This window comes from Sylvia atricapilla, chromosome 11 (genome assembly GCF_009819655.1).
Source record: "Sylvia atricapilla isolate bSylAtr1 chromosome 11, bSylAtr1.pri, whole genome shotgun sequence".
In the NCBI taxonomy this organism is placed as follows: domain Eukaryota; kingdom Metazoa; phylum Chordata; class Aves; order Passeriformes; family Sylviidae; genus Sylvia; species Sylvia atricapilla.
In genome coordinates this window covers 9,445,377-9,467,279 of record NC_089150.1, presented here as the reverse complement: position 1 = coordinate 9,467,279, position 21,903 = coordinate 9,445,377, and the positions used below count along the sequence as shown (strand labels likewise).

General features: G+C 58.3%; 1 protein-coding gene across 10 annotated transcripts; it reads left to right on the top strand.

Moving 5' to 3' along the window:
* The first annotated feature begins 104 nt into the window (after positions 1-104).
* Positions 105-21,838, top strand: USP19 (ubiquitin specific peptidase 19). 10 transcript variants are annotated; one of them, XM_066326568.1, is made up of 28 exons: positions 323-338; positions 3,951-4,050; positions 4,206-4,450; positions 6,229-6,285; positions 7,361-7,489; positions 8,038-8,171; positions 8,484-8,891; positions 9,209-9,476; positions 9,606-9,762; positions 9,869-9,940; positions 10,454-10,569; positions 10,878-11,092; positions 11,356-11,557; positions 11,643-11,776; positions 11,965-12,123; positions 12,204-12,314; positions 12,461-12,571; positions 12,727-12,828; positions 13,038-13,178; positions 13,360-13,478; positions 13,704-13,841; positions 13,931-14,295; positions 14,965-15,075; positions 15,590-15,806; positions 16,117-16,269; positions 16,376-16,539; positions 16,620-16,798; positions 18,629-19,757. In XM_066326568.1, the coding sequence occupies exons 3-28, from the start codon at positions 4,342-4,344 to the stop codon at positions 18,860-18,862; spliced, it is 4,305 nt and encodes a 1,434-aa protein (XP_066182665.1). In that variant the 5' UTR covers positions 323-338; positions 3,951-4,050; positions 4,206-4,341; the 3' UTR covers positions 18,863-19,757. The 10 variants fall into 10 exon arrangements, with proteins under 10 accessions (XP_066182668.1, XP_066182670.1, XP_066182667.1 ...); XM_066326573.1 differs by lacking the exons at positions 323-338; positions 3,951-4,050; positions 18,629-19,757 and adding exons at positions 153-255; positions 20,997-21,838; XM_066326570.1 differs by lacking the exons at positions 323-338; positions 3,951-4,050 and adding an exon at positions 153-255 and having other exon boundaries at positions 10,884-11,092.
* Positions 21,839-21,903: the final 65 nt, after the last annotated feature.

The window sequence follows — 21,903 nt, the reverse complement described above, 5'->3', positions numbered from 1 at the left end:
GGGGATGAAACCCGGGTCTCCCACGGGACAGGCGCGGAACCCCCGCGGACAGCACTGGCACCCCCCGCTCCCGTTGCCGCGGGAACGCGCCGGCACCACCCCCGCTCCTGTGTCACGTGATGCACCCCCGCTCCAGTGTCACGTGGGCGTGCCCGACGGCTCCCGGAAGTGCGTCACGGGCTCGGGCCTGTCTCCGTTGTCGGCCCGCTCGGAACTTCGGCGCGGCACAAACAGACCGGAGCGGCGGGCGGGGCCGTGAGTGCGGGGAGGGCCGGGCCGGCCGGGCCGGGGCGGCGGCGGGGCCCGGGGGCGGCGAGCGGCGCCTGGGCCAGCGCGGGGTGAGGGCCGCGGCGGAGGGCAGGGCCCGGGGGCGGTGGGAGGCCGGGATGCGGCCCGTGGGCACGGGAACCGGGGCAACGGAGAGCGAGGCAGGCGGCGGATTGCGGTGACGGCCTGTGACGGGCCTGACTCGAGAGAACGTGTGCGGCAGCAGGAGCTGGGGCCGCGGAGGCTGAGAGCAGGACGGGCCGAGCGCGGCAGCCCCGGGCAGGAGCCGGCGCGGTGACCTCGTGCTCTGCCCGCAGAGCGCTGGGGCCGTTCTTGCCAACGCCGTTCACACAAACACCGTTCACGCCAATACCGTTCACACAGACAAACTCCGTTCACAGTCTCTTTCCGCTTTCTCGGTGCCTGGGGCCAGGCAGCAGCGCCCGGGAGGCCAGGGGCCGCCGGCTGCTGTCTGGACGCTCTCATCACTGTCCCTGCCCATGGCCGGCGGGTTGGAACTAGATGGTCATCAAGGTCTTCTTCCAACACAAACGGTTCTATGATTCAGTGATCGTCCTCAGAATGAGGGAGCTAGGCCTGCCGGGTTCCCCACTGATAGGGCTCACTGCTGTCACGATGCTTTAGGGGCAGAATGATTTCCACATGGGTTGGAAACATTTTGTGTGGCAGTGGCTGCCCCAGGGGACTCTATGCTTGCCCTAACTCCACCCGTGTGTCAGGCATGCCCAGAAACTCAAGTAAAAGTCAAGCTTGAGCCTTGGGATTTCTGGTCCTTCAGTGGAACAAGAAACAGAAGGTGACAAAAGTATTTGTGTCCACGAGGGATGCAAATGTGTTTCTGTTGGCTGTATTGAGGACATGGAGGATCCAGAAGTCCGTGGGAAGATGATGCTGTTGGGATAGCCAACCTTCTGTGCAGCTACTCCTGTTAAAGGCCTTTGGACGTTGATGGGGAGTGCTGTGAACAACAATCAGGGAGGTCCTTCTGCCAAGTGCTAAACCTGGCCCAGACACGGGACACAAATTGCATCTCATTGAGCACCTTCTGCTGCCCTTCCAGGTCTGGTGCTGCTGTGGGGAGGAGCGGCCTTTCTCCTTGGCCTCTTGCTCCCTTGCCTCTGGCTAGTCAAAATATTTGCAGTCTCAGCATGAGCTGGGTTGGGAAACCGCTGGGGGGAAGGCTTAGGAGAAAGCCCCAGCTGGCATCTGGGTCTGGTACACACCACAGCACAAAGGCAGGGAGCAGAAGACAGGGAGGTATCTCTGCTCCCAGCAGCAGCATGGCCAGGCTTCCCTGGCTCTGGGGATTCAGTAGAGGTTTTGTAGGAGTGTCCAGCTCATCAGGTGCTTCCCAGAGGTTCACCTGGCATCTAGCCAGGGCGGTCTTTCACCATCTCTTCCCTGCAGTGACTCCTACCGTGCCAACAGGAGCGGTGCCAAAATATCTGTGCACCCAGGGGCTGAACATGCTGCCTGTATGTGCATTTCCTGGTGTCAGAAAGGCAAAAAGTCTCCTATTCACCTGTTCTAATCCCTGAGTAACCTGGGCTTTGCCTTCACTCCTCCAAAACCTTGAGGTGCCTGCTGCAGCCTCAGGCTGCCATCAGTGTGGTAGCTGAAATGGGCTGAGCTCCAGCCCCCTTGGTTCCTGCCCCTGCCGTGAGGAATAACTGTCGGCAAAGCACCCGAGGGAGCTGAGCCCTCAGTGAGGCGTGAGAGCAGCAGGCTTCTCCTGGAGGAGTGACAAGCAGGCACGCAACCCTGTCTCTCTTCCTCACCCCTTCTTGGGCAGAGGCCTGTCCTTTCTCAGTTCTCCAGGATCCTTCTCAGAGCTTGCTTTCACCCTGCCCAGCAGTTACCCTCTACCACCCCTTTGGAGGTGCAGGAAGGAGGCAACAGAGCCTTGCCTGAGCCTGCATGAAGCAGTCATTGCTTCTTGAGTCCTGTTTCTCCTGGGGTTTTCACCCTAGAGACAAAAGAAATACAACAAAAAATGCTTTCTCATGTTTGCCGAGCTCAGGTGAGCTCCTTCAGCACCAGGAAGCATCTGTAACCAACCTATTTGGGTGTCCGTGGGGACTGGAGCTGAGTGCCAGCATGCAGCTGGCATCAGAGGCCTAGCCTGGTGAATTACATTCCCTGCTGTGGGGGCCCTTCCCGTTCCCTCTGGAGCCAGAAGTACTTCTGCATCCTGGGGAGATCCAGTGTATGCAGCAGCATGGGGTTGATGCTGCTGCCCTCCCACACTCTTTCAAGCTCTTTGGGATTGATGCTGGACCCTGCTGAGCATCCCAGTCTCCAGGTCACTTGGGCCTCTCCACCATGGGTGGCAGCAGTTGTCTGTGCCAGGCAGTTGGGCTGGAGTCAGCTTTTCACTTGGCTTCAGTGGCTCTTGGTGGTGAGGGTGAGTTGGCCTGAAGAGAAGTGGTTTGGATGCAACACCTGTCATGGGGGTAGCTTTGCCAGAGCTGAGGGCAAAACCCGACTGCTTTGCTCTCTGGAGTTCCTCTTGGTTTGTGGCTACAGCTCCACATTAGGGACTACTTGCTGCCTCGAACACTGCTAGAACACAAATGCCCTAGCAACATTGGGCCAGCAGCACAGAACTGACAGTGTCCTCCGTCTGTCAGAGTGTCTCCCTTGGAGATGCCTCCTGCCACTGGCCCTGCCCATGCACAGCAAGGGGTCTGTGCTTGGTACATGGGTGAAAGCAGAACGGGGAGTTCCCGAGTGACACTGAGGGAGAGGCAGGCTCAGTGGAGCTGGGCTAGGCCAAGGTGCTGTCAGGCTTGGCTCTGCGTCCTCAGACGGGAGCTGGGCTGTGGGATGCATGTGAAACAATGCAGTGGGAGCTGTGGCAGGCAGCTGGCACCTGGGGGTGGGCAGGATCTGTGCGGCTGGGCCCATTTCCCTGCTGCAAATGCGCACAGGCTGGTGAGCACTGCCAGGGTCAGGGTGTGCAGCCAGGGCAGCGAGGGAGGAAACCTTCCCAGCTCTCTGCTCTCACCGCCTCCACAGAGACACCTCCAATGGGACTGTTTACAGTGGGTTGTTTCAGGTCTGCTCTCTCAAAGCTTTGAACACTGCAGGGTGACACTGTGTGCCACAGACCCCTGGGCTAGCAGCTCCCAAACCCTGTAGAGGAGCTGGCTTTGTAGGGAGGGCATGTCTGATGGGGCAGGAGTGAGCAACTCACATGTCCTGCTCAGCCTACTCTCTTCCTGGGACATGAGGAGCAGAGGTGTCCTGTTTCCAGGCCAGGCCCCGCTGGCGCTGTCTGTAAACTGGCTGGGAGATAAATATTCAAGGTGCAGTCATGCTGGTTAAGCTCCCAGCTAGTGGGCAAAGGGGGAGGAACTCTTCTTTTGCCAGGAAGCTCTGGTCTCATCTGTCACGGGAGACTGTCCCAGGCCTGCTTCCTTCTTAGGGTGTTACTAGCTCCTATTCTGGCGCTGTTACACAGGACACTGTTTGACTGAAATAGCTGTTGTTTCGAGCTGTGTGACAGGCTCCCCCAGTTGATTCTGGAGGCTCAGTTTTGCAGATCCAGGCCTCCTCATGTCCTTGCCCTCAGCTGTGTCTCTGGGTGTCATTGGCGCCAGCAGCTCCTCTGGGCCAGTGTTGCTATAGTGGGAACCGTGAGCATGACACTTGCTTTCCAGGTTTTTAATGCGTGCCACATACTGAAGACCCCTGGTTGTATGTTGGGAGCTCTGACAAGCCCATGCTTTTGGCAGTAAGCATTGTAGCAGCTGTGATGAGGTAGGTTTCCTCACTGAGCGCTGCATGGGGCTTCCCATAAACACCATGGTGAAGGTCGTGTAAGGGCACTAGCCCTGAAGCAAAGAGCGGATCCTGCTGCTGTTGGGCCTTTTCCACCTGCTCCTCCTGCCATGCTTGCTCTTTCCTCTCTTTAGGCCATTACTTCCTTGCCAGAGAGTTTGACCACAGAGAGTCGCCAAGATAGCTGGGCCAGGAAGAAAACGTCGCACCCCTGACCCAGACTCCATTACCGACCCCGGTGGGCTGTTTGTGTCCTCCAAACGACTGAAAATGTCCAGCAGCACAAATGCCCCTGGCCAGAGGAGAGTGTCTCGGGGCTTGGATGATGCCACCAACAAGAAGAAGCAGAAGGATCGAGCCAATCAGGAAAGCAAGGAAGGTGAGAGCCCCTCAGCATCACTGTGGCGAGCAGGCCCGTGGTGTCTCAGCCCTGCTGCCTGGGAGCCTCTCAGCCATCTGCTGTAGGATAAGCAGATTTGACTAATCACTTCCTACGGCTTATGGAAACCTGTGTGATGTGAGATCTTCTTTGGCACAGTGTCCTCCCTGGACATGTAACCTCCTTCCTTTGGGCGCTACTTAGCCCCACAAATGTTAGGAAGGTTGGGCCTGCGGCCTTGTTAGCTAAAGTCTGGAGTTTGCCTTGGTGATTGTTCCTCGACTCTGCTTTGGACTGGGTGTGATCTGCCCCAATCCAGCGAGAGTGGAACTGAAACCTGTGGGTGCTCTTGCAGGTGGAGACAGCGCTGCTTCTTTCCCGTCAGTTTATTGAGGGGTGCAGGTTTGCAGGTGTTGTGAAGCAGGGACCGGGTGTGCAAGGCCTGCGGGTGGGGCTGGTGCTTTAGCTTGTGAGTCAGGGCAAGGTGTGGCTCAGGTGAAGGAGTTGCTGTAGAGTAATTCTTTCTGTAACTGCCATGTATCTTTTGACAAAAATGATGCTTCGGGTCAAATGATGCATCCTGCGGGCAGGATGTCTGCAAGAGTTTCTGTGGCTCTGGAAAGCTATTTGATTTCTGTGCCTGTTCTATTGTAACCTCAGAATCACTGGGTGTTTTATAGGCCAAGGTAATTGAGGGCTTGGCGAGGTCTGTGCCAGAGCAGCCGGGCACGGTCCCCGGTGTGAAATCCCACAGTGCAGAGCACAGCACTGTGATTTCTCTCAAATAGGAGGAGTATGCCTCTGGTAGGGCTTGGCTCTCTGCATCCTCTGACGCTGGGGCGTTCTTGAAGACAGCCATGCTGCCCCTGTCCCCTCTGTGAGAGGTGGTGAGGGGCTGTAGATCCTCCAGGCTGTGCACTGCCGTGCTTCTCACACTGCCAGCCCCACCGGCACCTTTGCACCAGTGGCTGTGGTGGTCAGCAGAAGTTTCCTGCTGGTTTGTAGTCAGTCAAGGGAGGCAGTGACAACCCTCCAAGTGTTTTGGAGTGAGACTACAGCTCCTGTTGCCACTATTTCTTTGCTCCAGGAGAAGGTGCTGTTGCTTTGGGTCGCTTGCCTGGCAGAATTCACTATCGTGGGGGTAGAGCAGGCCTGGAGACATTTCTGGCTGTTGGAGGTAATTCTGTGGGAACAGGGATTAGGTGTCAGGTCATTTTGGTTCTCCACCCTGATCTGGAAGGAGGTTTTCAGATGTGGATGTTGGCAGCCTGTGCAGGGTTGGAAATGTTAAAGTGCAGCAGGGCCACGTGGTTCTCTGGTTACAGCAGAATTGGTTTGAGCATGACCAAACACCGGGTTCTTTCTGTCAGATCAAGACAGGACTCCTCTCTATGGCTGGGACCTTGTATACTGAGCTGGGCCACACAGCTGAGCCTGGATGCCACAAGCTCACAATGAGATGTGCCTCAAAAAAGCACTGTCTGTCTGGTATAGCGTTGTTGTGTTGCTCCCACTGTGGTACTGTTTAGACTGGGAAATGGTGGTATGGCCCAGAGCAGCTTCCTGGGGCTGACTTGCTGCTGGGCTGCAGGCAGGACTCTGGGGAAGAAGTGTGAGAAAGCAGAGGGAGGTGAGCAACACATGCAGGATGAAAGGCCTGGACGCAGATTCAGGGTAGAAGGAGGTGATGTGTGAAATTTTGGGCATCAGCTTGTTCGCCTATGTTGTGAGGTGACAGAATGACAGACCTGCCTGCACTCTACTTCTCTGCCCACCAGTGTCTCGCCCTGAGCTCGAGCAGGCTGAGACTGCCCAGGAGAAGCACTCAGAGGAGGGTAAGTTGAGGTGTGTGCCAGCTGTCAGTGCATGGCCGTGGAGTTCCCTTCCCAAGGGATCTGAAGCTCTCACCTTGTTGTCCAGTGCTCTGGCATTGAGCAGAGCTAACCTGAGCACTCCCTTGCTTCAGTGTTTATCTTAACAGTATGTGGCCTTCCCAGGGGTGGAGAAGGGCTGTCTGCAAGGAAGAGGCCCTGGGTATGTGACAGGCTGCTTGCAACTCAGGTGTCATGGTGCCACTGAGCACAGCCCTGGGATGCCTGCTATGCTTCTTTTTGAGCAGGACGTGATGCTAGGCTGGGAACATCCCAAGCTGTGTCACCTTGTCGGCAGCATTGACTGGTTTCTGTCTCAGTCCAGGCCTGCTTTGAGGACAGAGTAGGATGTCCTCGTGCTCCAGGGTTAGAGCAAACCTGATTGAAATCAAGGTGATCAAAATAATTTTTTCACCTTGAAGACTTCAGGGGACCACAAGGCCACACCTGGAGCCTGGGCAGGCACACAATGGAAGTTCTGCCTGCACCAGAGTATCACTGCTGCACTCTTTTTCTCACCCATTACCGTGTACTTGCCCAGCTGGCTGGCCTGCCCATGTTTCAGCCGTGTTAGCCACGCTCACCTGGCAGGAGTACAGTGCTTTGATGAGTGCAGCTAGGCTGCTTGATTTGCATATGCAAAGGGGAAGTTGCAATTTCTGATTGTGGTCGGAGTCCACTTAAATCCCCCAGAGTAATTCTGTGGCTTCCTCGTTCCTTGGGAAAGCAGTAATTGCTTTGTCATTGGCAGGAGCCACCCCTTCTTCTGAGCTGCCACTGCTGCTTGTGACAATGCCAAGAGCAGTGCTGCCTTTCTGATCTCTCTGGTTCCCACCGGGATTCATCTGCCCTGCTGCAACATGTGCTCTTGTTTGTGGCCTGTCTGATGAGGGCAGGTCCCATTTAATTGTCATGGTCTGTGTTCCCTGTGCTGACCTCCTTAACAGCATTTGTGTTCAGGCTTGCGTCCCCAGCCAAGGAGTGAGCACTTCAGGCTCGTTCCCCAGCAAGTGGGTGACACTTCCCTCCCTTTTCCTAGAGCTACTGCAGGACTGGAGACAGAATGCTGATGAGATAATTATCAAGCTGAACTTGGGCAGTGGAGCTCTGAAGGTGGAAGACATACGTGCTGATTTCACTGACACGGACTGTGTGGTCAAACTACCAGGTATGGGAATGGAGCAACTGCTGCAAGCATTTCTCCATTGGGACTTGGCACAGCTCTGGGCCAAGCACGGGGTTGCCACAGGCAGACATCAAACTTTTCCCTCAGAGGCAATGCCCTGCTCTCAGCTGGCACGCACTCAGGCAGCAGACAGGGCCGATAGGAGAGCATTGTAGAGCTGGGGAGGGCAGGAGCTGGCCTCTCTGCCAAGTGAACAAGTGCCCACTGCCGCGCCAGTACGTCTCTGTCCCCTGCTTGCTAGGATGGCTGAGTCAGTCCTGGGTATCCTTTGGAATAGTGACTGTGCCCCTGAGGGCAGGGAGTCCCAGGGCCTTCCCGCTGGGAAGGAGGCCAGCCAGATGTACAAAGCAAGTTCAGGGAAGCTGGCTGGAGCTCTGGAAGGCTCCTGGGGTATGGTGGCAGCCTGCCTGCAGCCTTCTTGGCTCTGAATGAATGCTTCCTTCATCCTGGGGGCAGGTGAAAGGGGCTGTGGGTTAGGTGACAGCTGCCTGGAGCACTGCCTGAGGTACTGGTTCCCCTCTGCTTTACAGACGGGCGCCAGTGGAGCTGTCAGTTCTATGAGGAGATCGAGGGCTCCTGCAGCAAGATCCAATGCAAGAAGGGCAACTGTCTACAGCTTGTGCTTCAGAAGAAGATCCCACTCCATCACTGGTCCTCACTTCTGGTAAGGAGGGAATGATCTGTCTTTTAGAGGGGCTTATGGAGCTGTGGGGAGCTGGGGTGAGCTCTGAGCTCCCTGCTGTTGAGCAGCCCAGGGAGCAATGTGGGGCACATCCTTCATCCATGTGCTGCATGAGCCATCTGCCACTGTCCCAGGGAGTCGTACCTGTGTTTCTGCCTGCCATGCATTCCCCCCATTCTGAAATAGAGTCCTGATGCAGTCTGGGAAGGGGAAGTGAGCGTGAAGGATTGATAGGTAGCCTGAAAGATGCTGCTACTTGAATACCTTCCCAGTGTGCTTCATTGCTTTTCACAGAAAAAAAGGAAAGATGGATCCAAAGAACTGACCAAAGGGACTGCGTGCTGGGAGAATGGGAAGGAGAAGGCTGCTTCTGCAGAGTTCACCCCTGAGGAGCCAAGGGCTGAAGGCACAGAGCCACCAAGATCCCGGCGAGAGCCCTCCAACCCCAAGCGTGCTCCAGGAAGAAGCGAGGCCCTGGGAGGGAAAAGCCCAGCCAGCCCAGGGACACAGAGTGGCCCCAGCGCCAAGCGGGCAGTATACCTCAAAGTGGCTCCCACTGAAGAGGAGCCGAATGCCAGAGTCACTGGGAACACGGAGCCCAGCAAAGGGCACAGTGGGAGGGCCAGCAGCCGCCGCAACGGCAGAGCCAGCCAGGTCGATGCACCCGTGGCCCTTGCAGACCTCGCACTGCCACTTGAGAAGGTACCTGGGGACCTGGCTGGATAGGTACCCCTGCTTCTCTGCTCTGTGCAGGGCATGTAATACCCATCCCTGCCAGTGAGGATGAGGTGGGCTCCAGGATGCTGAGGGTTGACAGGAGGATGTATGGTAGGGGAGAGGGTGAAGACCCTGTTGTTGCTGTGCTGTGGTGATAATGGGGCTGAGCTGGTGTGGGATGTGTGGGGTAAACAGGTGGTATGGAGCTGTGCCTGACTGGCTGGCAGGAGCCACAGTGGGTGGGCCAGGGCGGCTCAGGGGTGACAGTGTCTGTGTTTCACTGGGTTTTCCTGTATTGAAAGGCTGTGGTATTGGCCAAAGAGACTGTTCCCGTGGAGATGCCACCTCTTGCAGCTACCACAGAGGTGTTCCCCCACCGTGTTGCCACCTGCGTTGAGAAGAGAGTCCTGCAGCCAGGCAGCCCTACTGAGGCCTTGCGGAGCCGAGACTGCCTGCCTATCCTAGGAGAGAGCTCTAAGGCCATCCCAGTGGCCACTCCTCCCATGGGCAGGGATAGTGAGAAGAGAGACTGGTCCAAGGATGATGTGGCTCTGGAAGCAGCAGCTGATGGTGAGTGGCCAGAGCCCATGGCGTGAGCCTGGTCAGGAAGGTCCATCTGCTCAGGACCTTTCCTGGGTCAGCTTGCAGCCTCAGCATGTGAGGAAGTTAACCACTCTCTCCATGGCCTTCCTTACTCAGAGCCAGAGCCTTTTGTAAGCCTGACCTTTGTCAAGAATGACTCATATGAGAAGGGCAATGATCTGGTGGTGGTGCATGTCTATGTGAAGGAGATCCACAAGGAGACATCCAAGGTGTTGTTCCGGGAACAAGACTTCACACTAGTGTTCCAGACGAGGTATAAGTTTGCCTCAGGATGACGCCTCGGGAGGCCGCTGCAGAGCTCCTGATTGCAGCTGGGCTATTTGTTTGTTCACCTTTGCTCACTCCCAATTTCTCTGCAGTGATATGAACTTCCTTCGTCTCCATCCTGGCTGTGGGCCCCACACGGTGTTCCGGTGGCAGGTGAAGCTCAGGTATGACTCCTGTTCTTAATCCACACCAAGGCAAGGAAGGTGAGAATGCAGAGCTGGAGCAGGAACCAGTCCCAGCTGGTGATTCTGTGCAGGGAATGCTTGTGTCTGCATCTGGAGTTTCACTTACACCGTGCTACACTAGTGCCCTGAGCCTGGTCTGCTTTGGCTGTGTGCTCACTTGCAGGGGAGGAAATCCCAGTGTCTCACCTGCAGTTCACCCCACGCTGTTCTAGAGCTCTTGGACACAGAGCCAGACCAGCCTGTGTGCCCTTTGGGTGGGATGTGCAGCAGGAGGGAGCCAAGCAGAATGGATCTGTCAGAAAAGGGATGCTCTGTGTGCTCAGTGTGGCCAACCTTGAGGGTTTTCACCCTGCTTTTCCAGGCCTACCTCAGGATCAGTGCTAGCAGAGTACCTACTGCCTGGAGGCCATGGGTCTGCCATGCAGAGGCTTTGCCATGTCTGAAGCAGCTGTGGGGTCTGGGGCACCTCTTGACTTGCTGTGTGCCTTGCAGGAACCTTATTGAGCCGGACCAGTGCACGTACAACTTCACGGTGTCTCGCATTGATGTCTGCCTGAAGAAACGCCAGAGCCAGCGCTGGGGGGGGCTGGAGGCTCCAGCCACACGAGGTCTGCACCCTGCCTTTGTGTCCAGCCAGCCTGCTGCACTGCAGTGGGTCATGGACCTCCTCACCACTGCCAGCTGGTGCTGGGTCCTCTGGCATGGAATGGTGGGGAAGGAGAGGGGCTGAGTGGGTGCAGGTAGGAGGGATGTGAGGCAGGGTGTGAGCCAAATTATAGGGGATGGGCACTGCTGTTTCTCTTGGGGAAGAGAAGTAGGAGAAAGCCTGTTTGCAAATATGGACTAAGCAATTCAGCCCCACTGTGGGCAGCATGTGGCGCTGCTAACCACAGGCCCACCCTTCCCCCTTTTTAAGGTGCAGTGGGTGGTGCAAAGGTTGCCATGCCTACAGGCCCTACCCCTCTGGATAAGAACCCTCCGGGCAGTAACCAGCACCCCCTCTCCAGCAAGGAAGAGGCCCGAACCAGTGACAAAGAGAAGCCGCGAGTGGAAGATGGGGCTCTGGATGGCGTGGCAGCCCGTACGCCCCCAGAGCACTTGACAGTGAAGCAAGAGCCACACATTCCTTCGGTGAGTGTGGCCACACTGGATCTGACCTGGATAGGGGAAAGAGGGACACCTCCTCAGTGCCACTCTGGAGTAGGAGGTGGTGCCCCTCAGTCATAGTTGGCAAGATTAGGGGCAGCTGTTAGCCTGTCTGTCACAGTCCAAGTGGGAGATGGTGTGATGGCTGCAGACCTCGATGGGGATTTTCTTGGGCTTTTGAGTTCCTCTGGTGTTCCCAGAGAGACTCCCTGAGTGCCACACCCTCATACCTGCCTCTGCTTTGGCAGCCCAAACCAACGTGTATGGTGCCACCGATGACACACAGCCCAGTGAGTGCTGAGAGTGTGGAGGATGATGAGGATGAGGATGAGAAGAAGAAGGTCTGCCTGCCCGGCTTCACAGGGCTGGTGAACCTGGGCAACACCTGCTTCATGAACAGTGTCATCCAGTCCCTGTCCAACACCAGGGAGCTGCGTGACTACTTCCATGGTGAGCCCACACTGGGAGCCCAGCAGAGCTTGGCCACTCAGATGATGAAGCCAGCAGCCACCCTGAGCTCCTGCATTTCTTACAGATCGGTCGTTTGAGTCAGAAATCAACTATAACAACCCACTGGGGACGGGTGGACGCTTGGCCATTGGCTTTGCCATGCTGCTCAGAGCACTATGGAAGGGCACACACCATGCCTTCCAGCCCTCTAAACTGAAGGTAGGGCTCCTGGCACTGGTGCTCAGCAGGAGCTGCTGTGGCTCCCTAGCATTCCTTTCTGAGCCTGGCTACCTTGCAAATGCCACAGAGAGCTGTGGGTGTGGGTGGGTGCAGCCATGGTTTATGCAGGGGGTAGGCAGTGCTGCCAGAGCTTTGCTGACCAGCCCTTACTACTGTGCTCCCCACAGGCAATTGTGGCCAGCAAGGCCAGCCAGTTCACTGGCTATGCCCAGCATGATGCTCAGGAATTCATGGCCTTCCTGCTTGATGGCCTGCACGAGGACCTCAACCGCATCCAGAACAAGCCCTACACAGAGACTGTTGACTCGGATGGGAGGCCTGATGAGGTGAGGGTGTTACTCTGCTAAAGTCACTGGGAGAGTAGCCTGGGTGGTTTAGTGAGGTGGTAAGCCCTTTCTTCCTGCAGGTGGTAGCTGAGGAGGCTTGGCAGCGACACAAGATGAGGAATGACTCGTTCATAGTAGACCTCTTCCAGGGCCAGTACAAATCCAAGCTCGTGTGCCCAGTGTGCTCCAAGGTAGGACAGCCCTGGAGGTTCTGTCTCTGTCCTGGCTGTGCAGAAGTAGGCTCCTGACCTTCAGAGAGCACAAGTCACAGGGCAAGGCTGGATCTGCTCTCAGCTGCAAGTACTTCCCACAGCTGAGTGTGTTTTTGTATCCACAGGTGTCTATTACCTTTGACCCCTTCCTGTATCTCCCCGTGCCCCTCCCACAGAAGCAAAAGGTGCTGACTGTCTACTACTTTGCAAAGGAGCCACACAAGAAACCCGTCAAGGTAAAGGTTACCTTCTACCCTGGGGAGGGAGCCTAAGAAGGCTCCTGGAGGTGCCCCAGGCAACTGGTTGTGTGCCAACAGGCTGAACTCTGTGTTAAGTAGGGGCCTGCATGCCTTGGTGTGGTGCGACTAATGTGGCACTTTCTCCGTGGCAGTTCCTTGTGAGTATCAGCAAGGAGAACTCCAGTGCCATGGAGGTACTTGACTCAGTGGCCCACAGTGTGCGTGTGAAACCAGAGAACCTGCGCCTGGCAGAGGTGAGAGTGCTGGTCAGATACCTGCTCTGGAGGGTTAGGCCACCACAGTAGGGCCTGGGAATGCCCATCTTTCCTTTGTGAGCTGAGCACAGCATCCTTGAGCTGCTGCTCATCCCACAGCTCACTGTGAGGCTGGGGTCTGTGGCTCTCTGAGGAGAGGACACATAAGGCAGCCCTCACACGGCCATGCTCCACTGCTTTCCTGGCAGGTGATCAAGAATCACTTCCACCGCATATTTCTGCCATCTAACTCACTAGACACAGTCTCGCCAACGGACCTGCTGCTTTGCTTTGAGGTGCTGTCCCCAGAGCTGGCCAAGGAGCGTGTGGTGGAGCTTCAGGTCCAGCAGGTAAGTAGGCATATGGGGAATAGTGGGAGGGATGCAGGAAGGCTGAGCCGTAAGTGGGACTGAGCAGGAGTGGCAGAACTGCACACAAGGGCAATTAGCTACAGCGAGCATGGATGCCTGCTGAGACTGCATTGTCCTGCCCAGGTGCCCTTCCCTGTCCAATGGGTCCTTTCTTCTGCAGCGCCCACAGGTGCCCAGTGGCCCTGTCGCCAAGTGCGCGGCCTGCCAGAAGAAGCAGCTGCCAGAGGATGAGAAACTGAAGCGCTGCACGAGGTGCTATCGAGTCGGTTACTGCAATGTGTGAGTTGGCTTGGTGCCTGGCGGGGGGGGAGGGTCTCCTGCTGTGAAGGGCGGGATGGGAGAGCTCTGCCTGCTGGAAGAAGGTGGGATGGGTCTGCCCTTTGGGATGGAGCCAGTTGAACTCCTGGTGTTCCGCTTGTCCCCAGCACACCCCTCTGGCCCTGCACTTCTCCTTCCCGGGCTGTTCAAGGATGCTGGGTTCAGCAGGGGCTGTACGTGTTACAGGACATGTCAGAAAACACACTGGCCAGATCACAAGGCTTCGTGCCGTCCCGAGAACATCGGATTCCCCTTCCTCATCAGTGTGCCCGAATCTCGCCTCACCTACGCCCGCCTGGCCCAGCTGCTAGAGGGCTATGCAAGGTGAGAGTCCGGGGAAGGAGGGTGCTTCTGCCCCAGACCTGAGCTCAGCCCCGTGTCTCGCCAGCTCTAACTCCCACCTCCATACCCAGGTACTCAGTCAGCGTGTTCCAGCCTCCATTCCAGTTGGGCCGGATGTCACCGGAGCAGGGGCTGCAGCCTCTGCACTCAGACAAGCTGGAGCCGCTGGCTAAGAGCAGCTGTGCAGCAGCCACCTCTACCCCTGAGCTGGGAGATGGGGACAGGGTTTCCAGCCTCCTACAGGAGCCCCCACTGTCGCCAGCTGTGCCTGAGCTGCAGCCAGAGATGGGGGATACTACCACTGTCCGGAGCAAGGTCCTGACAGCCAGGAGTTCCCTGCTGAGCTTGGATTCAGGGTTCTCTGAGCACATGGAGTCGCAGAGTGACAGCTGTTGTGAGAAGGAGCCATCCTATGAAAGAGCCCTCAAGCCAGAAGGTAAGAGGTGCTGAATTGCTGGCTGTGTCTGTGCCAGGAGCTCAGGCAATTCTCCCTCCTTGGGATGACCTCCCAGCACAGCATCTCTTCTTCCCTTGTGAGCTTGGTCTGGAGACTTTTGGGAGCACAGATGAGGCCCTGGGAGCTTTGTTTTGGCACTATTGCCTCACCTGAAATGCCTACCTACCCACGCTCTGCCCTGCCCTGGCAAAGCCCAGGGTGTAGAGCAGAGACCTGATAAGGACCTGATAAGAGAAGCTGGAGTGCTGCGTTGTTGTGGGAGAGGTGGGAAGGCAGGGGCTGGCAGAAGTCCTGTGGGAGCAAGGCAGAGCTGGTGCAGACTGATCCCCTGGGGGCTGTGAGCAAAGCACTTCGCTCGCTCTGACTCAGCTGCATGGGACCAGCCTCTTGCGCTCGGCTGCCTGGCTGTCACGTTTCCAGACACTCGTCTCAGGATGGCAGCAATGTGCAGTGAAGGGGCAAGGCAGGCAGAGGAGCACAGCTTGCCAGGGGCAGGCGCCTGCTAAAAATAGTCAAGGACACGGGCACGTGGTTGTGTCCCTTCAAGGCCGTAGCATGTGAGGTGGGGGTGGGGGCGCTGCAAATTCTTGGCCCCTACGCAGGGCAGACAGGCAGTGCCACCACGAATCTGTCTCTGCCTGTTCACAGCTGCCATCCCTGGGTACCAACACACTCCAGACTCAGTGAGCGCCCGCGCCACACCGTTCTACATCAATAAGATCGACGCTGCCAACCGAGAGCAGAAACTGGAAGATAAAGGTGAGCCAGAGCCCTGTAAAGGCACCACCTTTATTCCTTATAGCCTCTGCCAGGATAGTGGCCAGGGTGCCAGAGGCTGTCTGCCACAAGATGAGCCCAGGTGTCCATACTGGACAGTAAAAGCTGCATCTGACAGGGGAGGGAAGGGCTCTGCTGCACAGATCCTCTGTCTAGAAGTTCTTCTTGGGCATGACATTCCTGCTGTCCTCAGCAAATAGGCCCATTCCTTCCAACCTCATGTATTCTCAGAGGGTCTGTGATCTCTGGGTCATCCTTTTGTTTGAATGGGATGCCCACACCAAGTGCTGGTTGTGAGGGTGCTGCTGATGAGAGTGTTGTGCCAGTGTTGCACCCTGCAGGCTGAGGGGCTCTGCTGCCCCAGCATGATGAACCTGTCTCTTTCTGGCTGCACTTTTTGATCTCTGTATCTAACTGGGATGGGCAAGATTGCTCCAGCAAGGTAGCCTGGTCCACCCTGGTGGGGTAGGAGTGTAAGGTCTGTGCCCCTTCACAGGTGACAGCCCCCTGGATCTGACAGATGACTGCTCCCTTGCCCTGGTGTGGAAGAACAATGAGCGCCTCAAGGAATTCGTGTTGGTAGAATCCAAGGAGTTGGAGTGTGTGGAGGATCCAGGCTCAGCCAGCGAAGCAGCCCGGGCTGGCCACTTCACCCTGGAGCAGTGCCTCAATCTCTTCACGAAGCCTGAAGTCCTGGCCCCAGAGGAAGCGTGGTGAGGAAGGCAGCAGGGTGGGTCCCAGCCAACAGGCCCAGACAGCAGTAGGGGTTTCCCAGAAGCGGCCTGGACCTGCATGCTGTTTCTACTGGCAGCCGGGAACGATGGGCTGGCCTTCCCTGTGCACTGGGAAGGGCTAAGCCAGCAGGGAGCAAAGCTAGTGCTCTGCAGGACTGTACTGGGCTGCCCTTGACAGAAGGGGCTGAGCCCTCCCACATACCCTCTGCCAGCCCTGCATGTGGGGCTGAGCTGGGCTGCAAGGACTGAGGCTCTCCCCATGCCAGTAACGAGCACACTCTTCCCCCAGGTACTGCCCCAAGTGCAAGCAGCACCGCGAGGCTTCCAAGCAGCTGATGCTGTGGCGGCTGCCCAACGTCCTCATTATCCAGCTCAAGCGCTTCTCCTTCCGCAGCTTTATTTGGAGGGACAAAATCAATGACATGGTGGACTTTCCCGTCCGGTGAGAGCCTGGGAGATGATGTGCCTGGGTTGGCACTGCCTTTGGTGACCTGCAGCCCAGCCTTCGTAACACTGATCATCCTTCATGGTCACTGTTCTCCCCACAGGAGCCTGGACCTGAGCAAGTTCTGCATTGGTCGGAAGGGTGAGCAGCAGCTGCCTATGTATGACCTGTATGCTGTGATCAACCACTATGGAGGCATGATTGGAGGGCATTACACAGCGTACGCCCGCCTGCCCAATGACAAGAACAGCCAGCGCAGTGACGTGGGTGAGCATCTGTCACCCTTGCGACCCCTCTGCTCCTGCAGCCATGACTTGTCTGCTTGCTTAACCCTTCCTCCTTCTCAGGCTGGCGGCTCTTTGATGACAGCACAGTCACCACCGTGGATGAGAGCCAGGTGGTGACCAGATACGCATATGTCCTCTTCTACCGCCGGAGGAACTCTCCTGTGGAGAGGCCCCTGCCCGGGCATCCCTCAGACCACCGCGCCGAGCGCACCCCCTCTGCCGAAGCTGCTGCCAGCCAGGTGAGCGCTTGCGTCCCTTTCGGCACAGTTGGAGCCACAGAGCCATGAAATGTGCTCAGGGGCCCACATGCAGGGCCCTGCCTGTCCTTGCCTGCACCCACAGAGCCTGGTGCAGCTGTGGTGCAGTGCCTGTACGCCTTTGATACCAAAGAGCTTGCGCCAGCTGGGCATTGGAGCCTGTCTTGCCTTGTGGGCTTGGGACAGTCCCTGTCCTGAGGGATCACAGGAGAGCTGTTTTTTGTCATCAGTGTGGATGTGCTGGTGGGAGGGCTGTGGAAGAGGAAGAAGGGGCACAGCCTCATTGAGGTCTGCGTTGGAGGAGGGGCTGTGAGCAGTGCAGTAGGATCTGGTTGTGCCAGGGAGCAGTAAGAACTTGCCCTCCAGAGCTGCTTTCAAGGCAGGGTGGGGGACACTTTCTGCTGGGGCCCAACTCAGGGCCAAGCCAAGTGCAAAAAAGGTAAATGCCAGTGCTGAGCCAGAGGCCTGGCAGCCTTCACAGGGTGCTGTAGAGAAACCTGCCAGAGCGAGCTCTGTTGCTGGGTGGCCTGGGAGGGAGGGACTGGGGGTGGGCCAGACGGCAGGGTGCTTTCAGAATGCAGTGATAGGAAATGGCTGCACTCATCTCTTTGTGAAAGTCAGGAAGGCTGAGGCTGGTGCCCACCTGGTCAGACTCCATGCACCACTGTGCTGCAGACGTTCCCTTCATCCTCAGCACCTCTGTTGGCCCACAGAGGCTGGGGACAGTGCTCAGTTCATCTCCAGCATGACTGCATATGTGTGCCCCAAGGAGCCTTTCTGGCCTGGCCTCCCTGCCCCTCTGGCTCATCCTCCCCTTGGCCCAGTGCTGGTTAGGCATCTCAGCTCTGCCCTCTTGCCTGAGGACAGAACCTGTTTGTTTCTGAGGCTGATGGGGCTGTCTGGCATGTTGGTGTCTGCCTGCCTGGGCTGTTCCTGCCCTGCGTGCATGTCCTGGAGTGACTCCACTCACTGGGGGCAGCTGGAGCAACGAGAAAGCTGCAGTGCTTTTCGCACAGTGGTGGTGAGAGCCTTCAGGGACTGAATGGCACTGTGGCTCACTGTATGCCCCCATAGCACTGGGGTTCATTGGATTGCTCTGTGGCACTGGGGCTCATCGGGCCCCTGAGAGCACCGGTTCCCCTGCGGTACAGGGATGCATTGGATCCCAGTGGGGCTCAGCAGGTCCCCAAGCAGCCTGGACCACCTGCACCCTGCCTGGCACTGGGTGCCCTCCAAAGACCTGCTCCCTGACTGGCTGCTCTGCATGATCACCGCCATGAAGGCCCAAGCTATGGTTGGCTGCCTGTGGAAAATCCTCCTGGAATCTGGCTACGATTCGTTGTCAGAGCATTCCTACCCACCAAAGCAGAGCTGTGACTGGCTGTACTGGCACCGTGCCTCCTGCTTCTGCTGCTCCAGCTGGCTTTGGATTGGCTGTCATTTGAAAGATCCTGTTGGGATCACAGAAGCTGGGCTGTGATTGGCTGCTGCCTTCTCCCTTGCCTCCCGGACGCACCACTGCAAAGACATCGGCTCCATCGGGATCCAGCCACCGGCTTCACTCCCTGCAGTCCCATGAAGACCCTGCCCAGCAGCTGCCCACGCTCCCTCCCACAGAGCCACCCACCAGAGCCTCACACACCGGCGACCCTGAAGAGCTGTGGGGGCGGGTGCGACCGCGACGGTGCTGCATGGGGAGGCGGGCTGGCTGGGCACGGGGCTGGGCTTGCAGGCAGCAGCCTGCCCCGGGGGATGGCAAGGGGTGTTGCCCATTGTGTTCTCCAAGTGCTGACGCAGGTTTCCACATCGCAGGCTTCTCTGATCTGGCAGGAACTGGAGGCTGAAGAACAAGAGCTGCAGCTTGAGACACCCCAAAGGCCTGCAAGAAACTCCTGGAGGCCCTGTGGCCAGAAGCGGAGTCCGGGTACCCCCCAGCACCCAGATGAAGGCTGCGTCAGATACTTTGTCCTGGCCACCACGGCCGCAATTGTGGCTCTCTTCCTGAACGTCTTCTACCCGCTCATTTACCAGCCCCGCTGGAGATAGGCCCAGGCGTGTGGCCAGCTGCAGGAGCGGGTCCGCCAGGGCACGCGCCGTCCTAGGACGCTATGAGACAAATACATGAGGCAGCAGGACAGAAAACGCTGGGAAAGACTCGCCAAGGGAAACATGGGGCTGTCGGCTCCTGCCTGTCTGCTCTGGCATCTCCTGTGCCAGCTGGCAGGCCTGTGTGGCCAGCCTGCTACCTTGCCAAGGCTCAGCCCAGAACCAGAAGCTCTTTTGCCCTTCCTTGCTGCCCACTGGGAGTGGGGCAGACCTCAAGGCGGTACCTGGTGTTCAAGAAGGGGCGTTGCTGCTGCAGTGAAGCTGGGGTTTGGGAGCCCTGTGGGCACATCAACTGTCTCTGCTTGGCTCCCAAGAAGGAAGTGGAGATCTGCTGGGAGGCTGCAGCAAGGGCAGGATGCCCTGACATGGGCCCTGGCTGGCCGCCTCTCTCAGCTGTGCTGCTGCAGGAGCCTTGAGCTTCCCTAGAGCTGGGGCTACTGTCCTTGGCCAGCCCAGTCTGCCCTACTAGCCTTCTGCTGAGCTTTCTGGTGCCAGCTGCCTGTGTGCTGGGAGTTGTGTGTGCCACGGTCCTGTGCTGGGGCTGGAAAGGCTTGTCACTAAGGGCTTGTGTGCTTTCCTGCTCAGCCCCAGACAGCTGCTGGAGAGCCTGGCAATCCAGACTGGGGTGCCCATGGTGAGCACTCATCTCTGTGGGTCATTGCCTCGCACCAGTCCGTGGGGCTGTGTGCTGGCAGCATCTGGGGGAGTTGGTCTCTTCAGGGCAGTGTGGTGCAGCACCTCATTTGGAAAGGCACCGGCTGCCCATGCTGCCTGGTCAGGGAGCACAGGTATGATTGTGGTGCGTTAATAAAGCCGGGTTTTCCAAAAAAATGCAGCATTCCTGTCCTATATGCTGGGACTCCCACACTGAGGCAAGGACTCCACACTGGGGTCATCTGAGGCCACTCCGTGACCCAGCTGGCACCAGGACCATCCCTCGAGCTTTGCTGGGTGCCTGGTGCACCCTGTGTGGCAGCAGGCTCGGGAGAGAGCTCTGCCTGCCCATGCCATGGGGCACAGGCTGGGCTCCAGTCCCAGCTGTGGAGTGGTAGCCTCATGTGACACGTGCAGGGCATGGGGAGCCCAGCAGGGCCAGGAGCAGGCAGTCCCCTGAGGCTGGGGCACAGGCTGCAGCGCTAACAGTGTCTGACATTGAGACGTGTTGCCCTTGGCTGAGCGTGGCTCAGACAGCTCTGGCGTATTGGGGTATGAGAGGTGACTTCAGAGCCCTGTGACTTCCTTTTCCATCTCTACTGCTGTTCTGCTGGCAGTGCTTTCAGCTGGATTGGGAGGGATGCTTGGCAGTGAAGGGGTTCATCTGTGTTTTAGGCTGGGGCCTGTGCTGGACTCCCCCTACCTCTGTCCCACACCCCTCCTCCACGTACTGAGGTTTATTCCCCTCCCAAGCAGGTCCCAGCCGGGGAGCCCGGCTGGGCTGTGCTGTGGTCATGAGGTGCCTGTCCTGGAACAGTCGCCTCATTGTCTACATCCCTGGGTCTCAGCAGCTTCCCCCGCTCACCCACAGTGCTGGCCTCGTGGGTCTGAGTCAGTGCCCAGCGCCGGTGGGCTGACCTCTGCTCCAGCTGGTGCTGGACACCCCAGGGATGGGGCCCACAAGCTGCTGCCTGCACCTGCCTGCACTCACCAGCGGTGGGTGGCCGGCAGGGAGGCCTGACAAGGTGCTCTCAGCCCTGGAAATCCCCTCTGGCACGGCTCTGCTCCTCAGACCTCCAGCAGGCACTGGCAGCCTGCCCGTGGCCTGTCACTGCCCCCCTGCTGGCGTGCAGAGCTCTGCTCCGACCACCAGTGACTGAGCAGCCCTGGGGCAGGAGTGTGCTGCAGCCTGGCTCTCCTGCAGGGCTGGAGGGGCTGCCTCCAGGGGCCCTGGGCATGTTGCTTCCCTCTGCCCTGCAGTGGGGTTTGCCACCACCTGCTGCTCTCTAAGCCCAAGGGCTGCACCTTGTGCGTGTGGGGCTGCGTCCCCCCTGGGCGCTCCTCCAGCCCCCAGGGAGCAGGGAGGGAGATGGGTGGGCAGGGTGCAAGTCTCCCTCTCACACCCACCTTCTGCTTGCAGGGACTGCCCCCGGTGCCATTCGGATCCGGCCTGGCCCCCGAAGGAGCCCCGCCGCTGGCTGCGGAAGGCCTCCCCGAGCGTTTCACCAGCCCTGCTGAGCGCCCAGCCCCCTCCTACAGCAGCATGGAAGAAGTCGACTAGGGTGTTGTGGGGGGCCTGGCCCGGGGCTGTGGGCCAGGCCGGGCACTGGGGGGTGGGGGGATGGGGGGAATCGGGGTTTCTCCTGCGCTCATTAAACTCTCTGAACTCCACTTGCTTCTGCTGCCTGCTGTCCCTTGGGACCCTCTGCCCTCTGGTGAGCCAGGACACCATGTCCCCAGTGCGCTCTTGGGATCCCCCAGCACACTGTTGCCCCAGATGCCCTCGTACTCCAGTGTTCCCTGGTGTGACCTGGTGCTCGCTATCCCCTAATATCCCTCAGGGACCTGTGTTTCTTGGTGTCGCTGCCGAATGCATTCCACAGCAGCGGGGGGATGCAGAGTCTCCTGGTGCCTGCTGCCTCTCCGTGTGCTCTGCACTCTGTTGTCTCGTGTCCCCTGGTGCAAATCCTGCCGCTTTGTGCCTCGTGTCCTCTGTGCCTTGCTGCTGGTCGGGCGAGACGTGCAAGTCCCCGAGTTAGAGTGTCTGTTGTGCTCTGTAGTGCCTCGTACCCTCTGCCTGTTACTGTCACCGGCTGTCCCTGGCGCTCCGCTCTCTGGTGCCCCCGGGCGTGCCCTACTGCCTTGTGTCCCTCGTGCACGGTATCCCCGTTGCCAACGCCGTCCCCCGCCGTCCGTAGTGTCCGGAATCCCGCCGGGTCCCTTGTCCCCCCGTGCACCCCGCCTCGCCCCGGGGCCGGTGCCAGTGCGTCGGGACTGCAAGTCCCGTCAAGCCGCGGGCGGGTGGCGCGGCCAATGGGGCTCGGGGG

Bases quoted from the DNA above. Each gene is read 5' to 3' on its own strand.
- USP19 (XM_066326565.1), top strand. From the start codon at position 4,342: ATGTCCAGCAGCACAAATGCCCCTGGCCAGAGGAGAGTGTCTCGGGGC. The intron at 16,270-16,375 runs GTGAGAGCCTGG...TTCTCCCCACAG, and splicing joins ATGGTGGACTTTCCCGTCCG to GAGCCTGGACCTGAGCAAGT. The intron at 16,799-18,628 runs GTGAGCGCTTGC...TCCACATCGCAG, and splicing joins CCGAAGCTGCTGCCAGCCAG to GCTTCTCTGATCTGGCAGGA.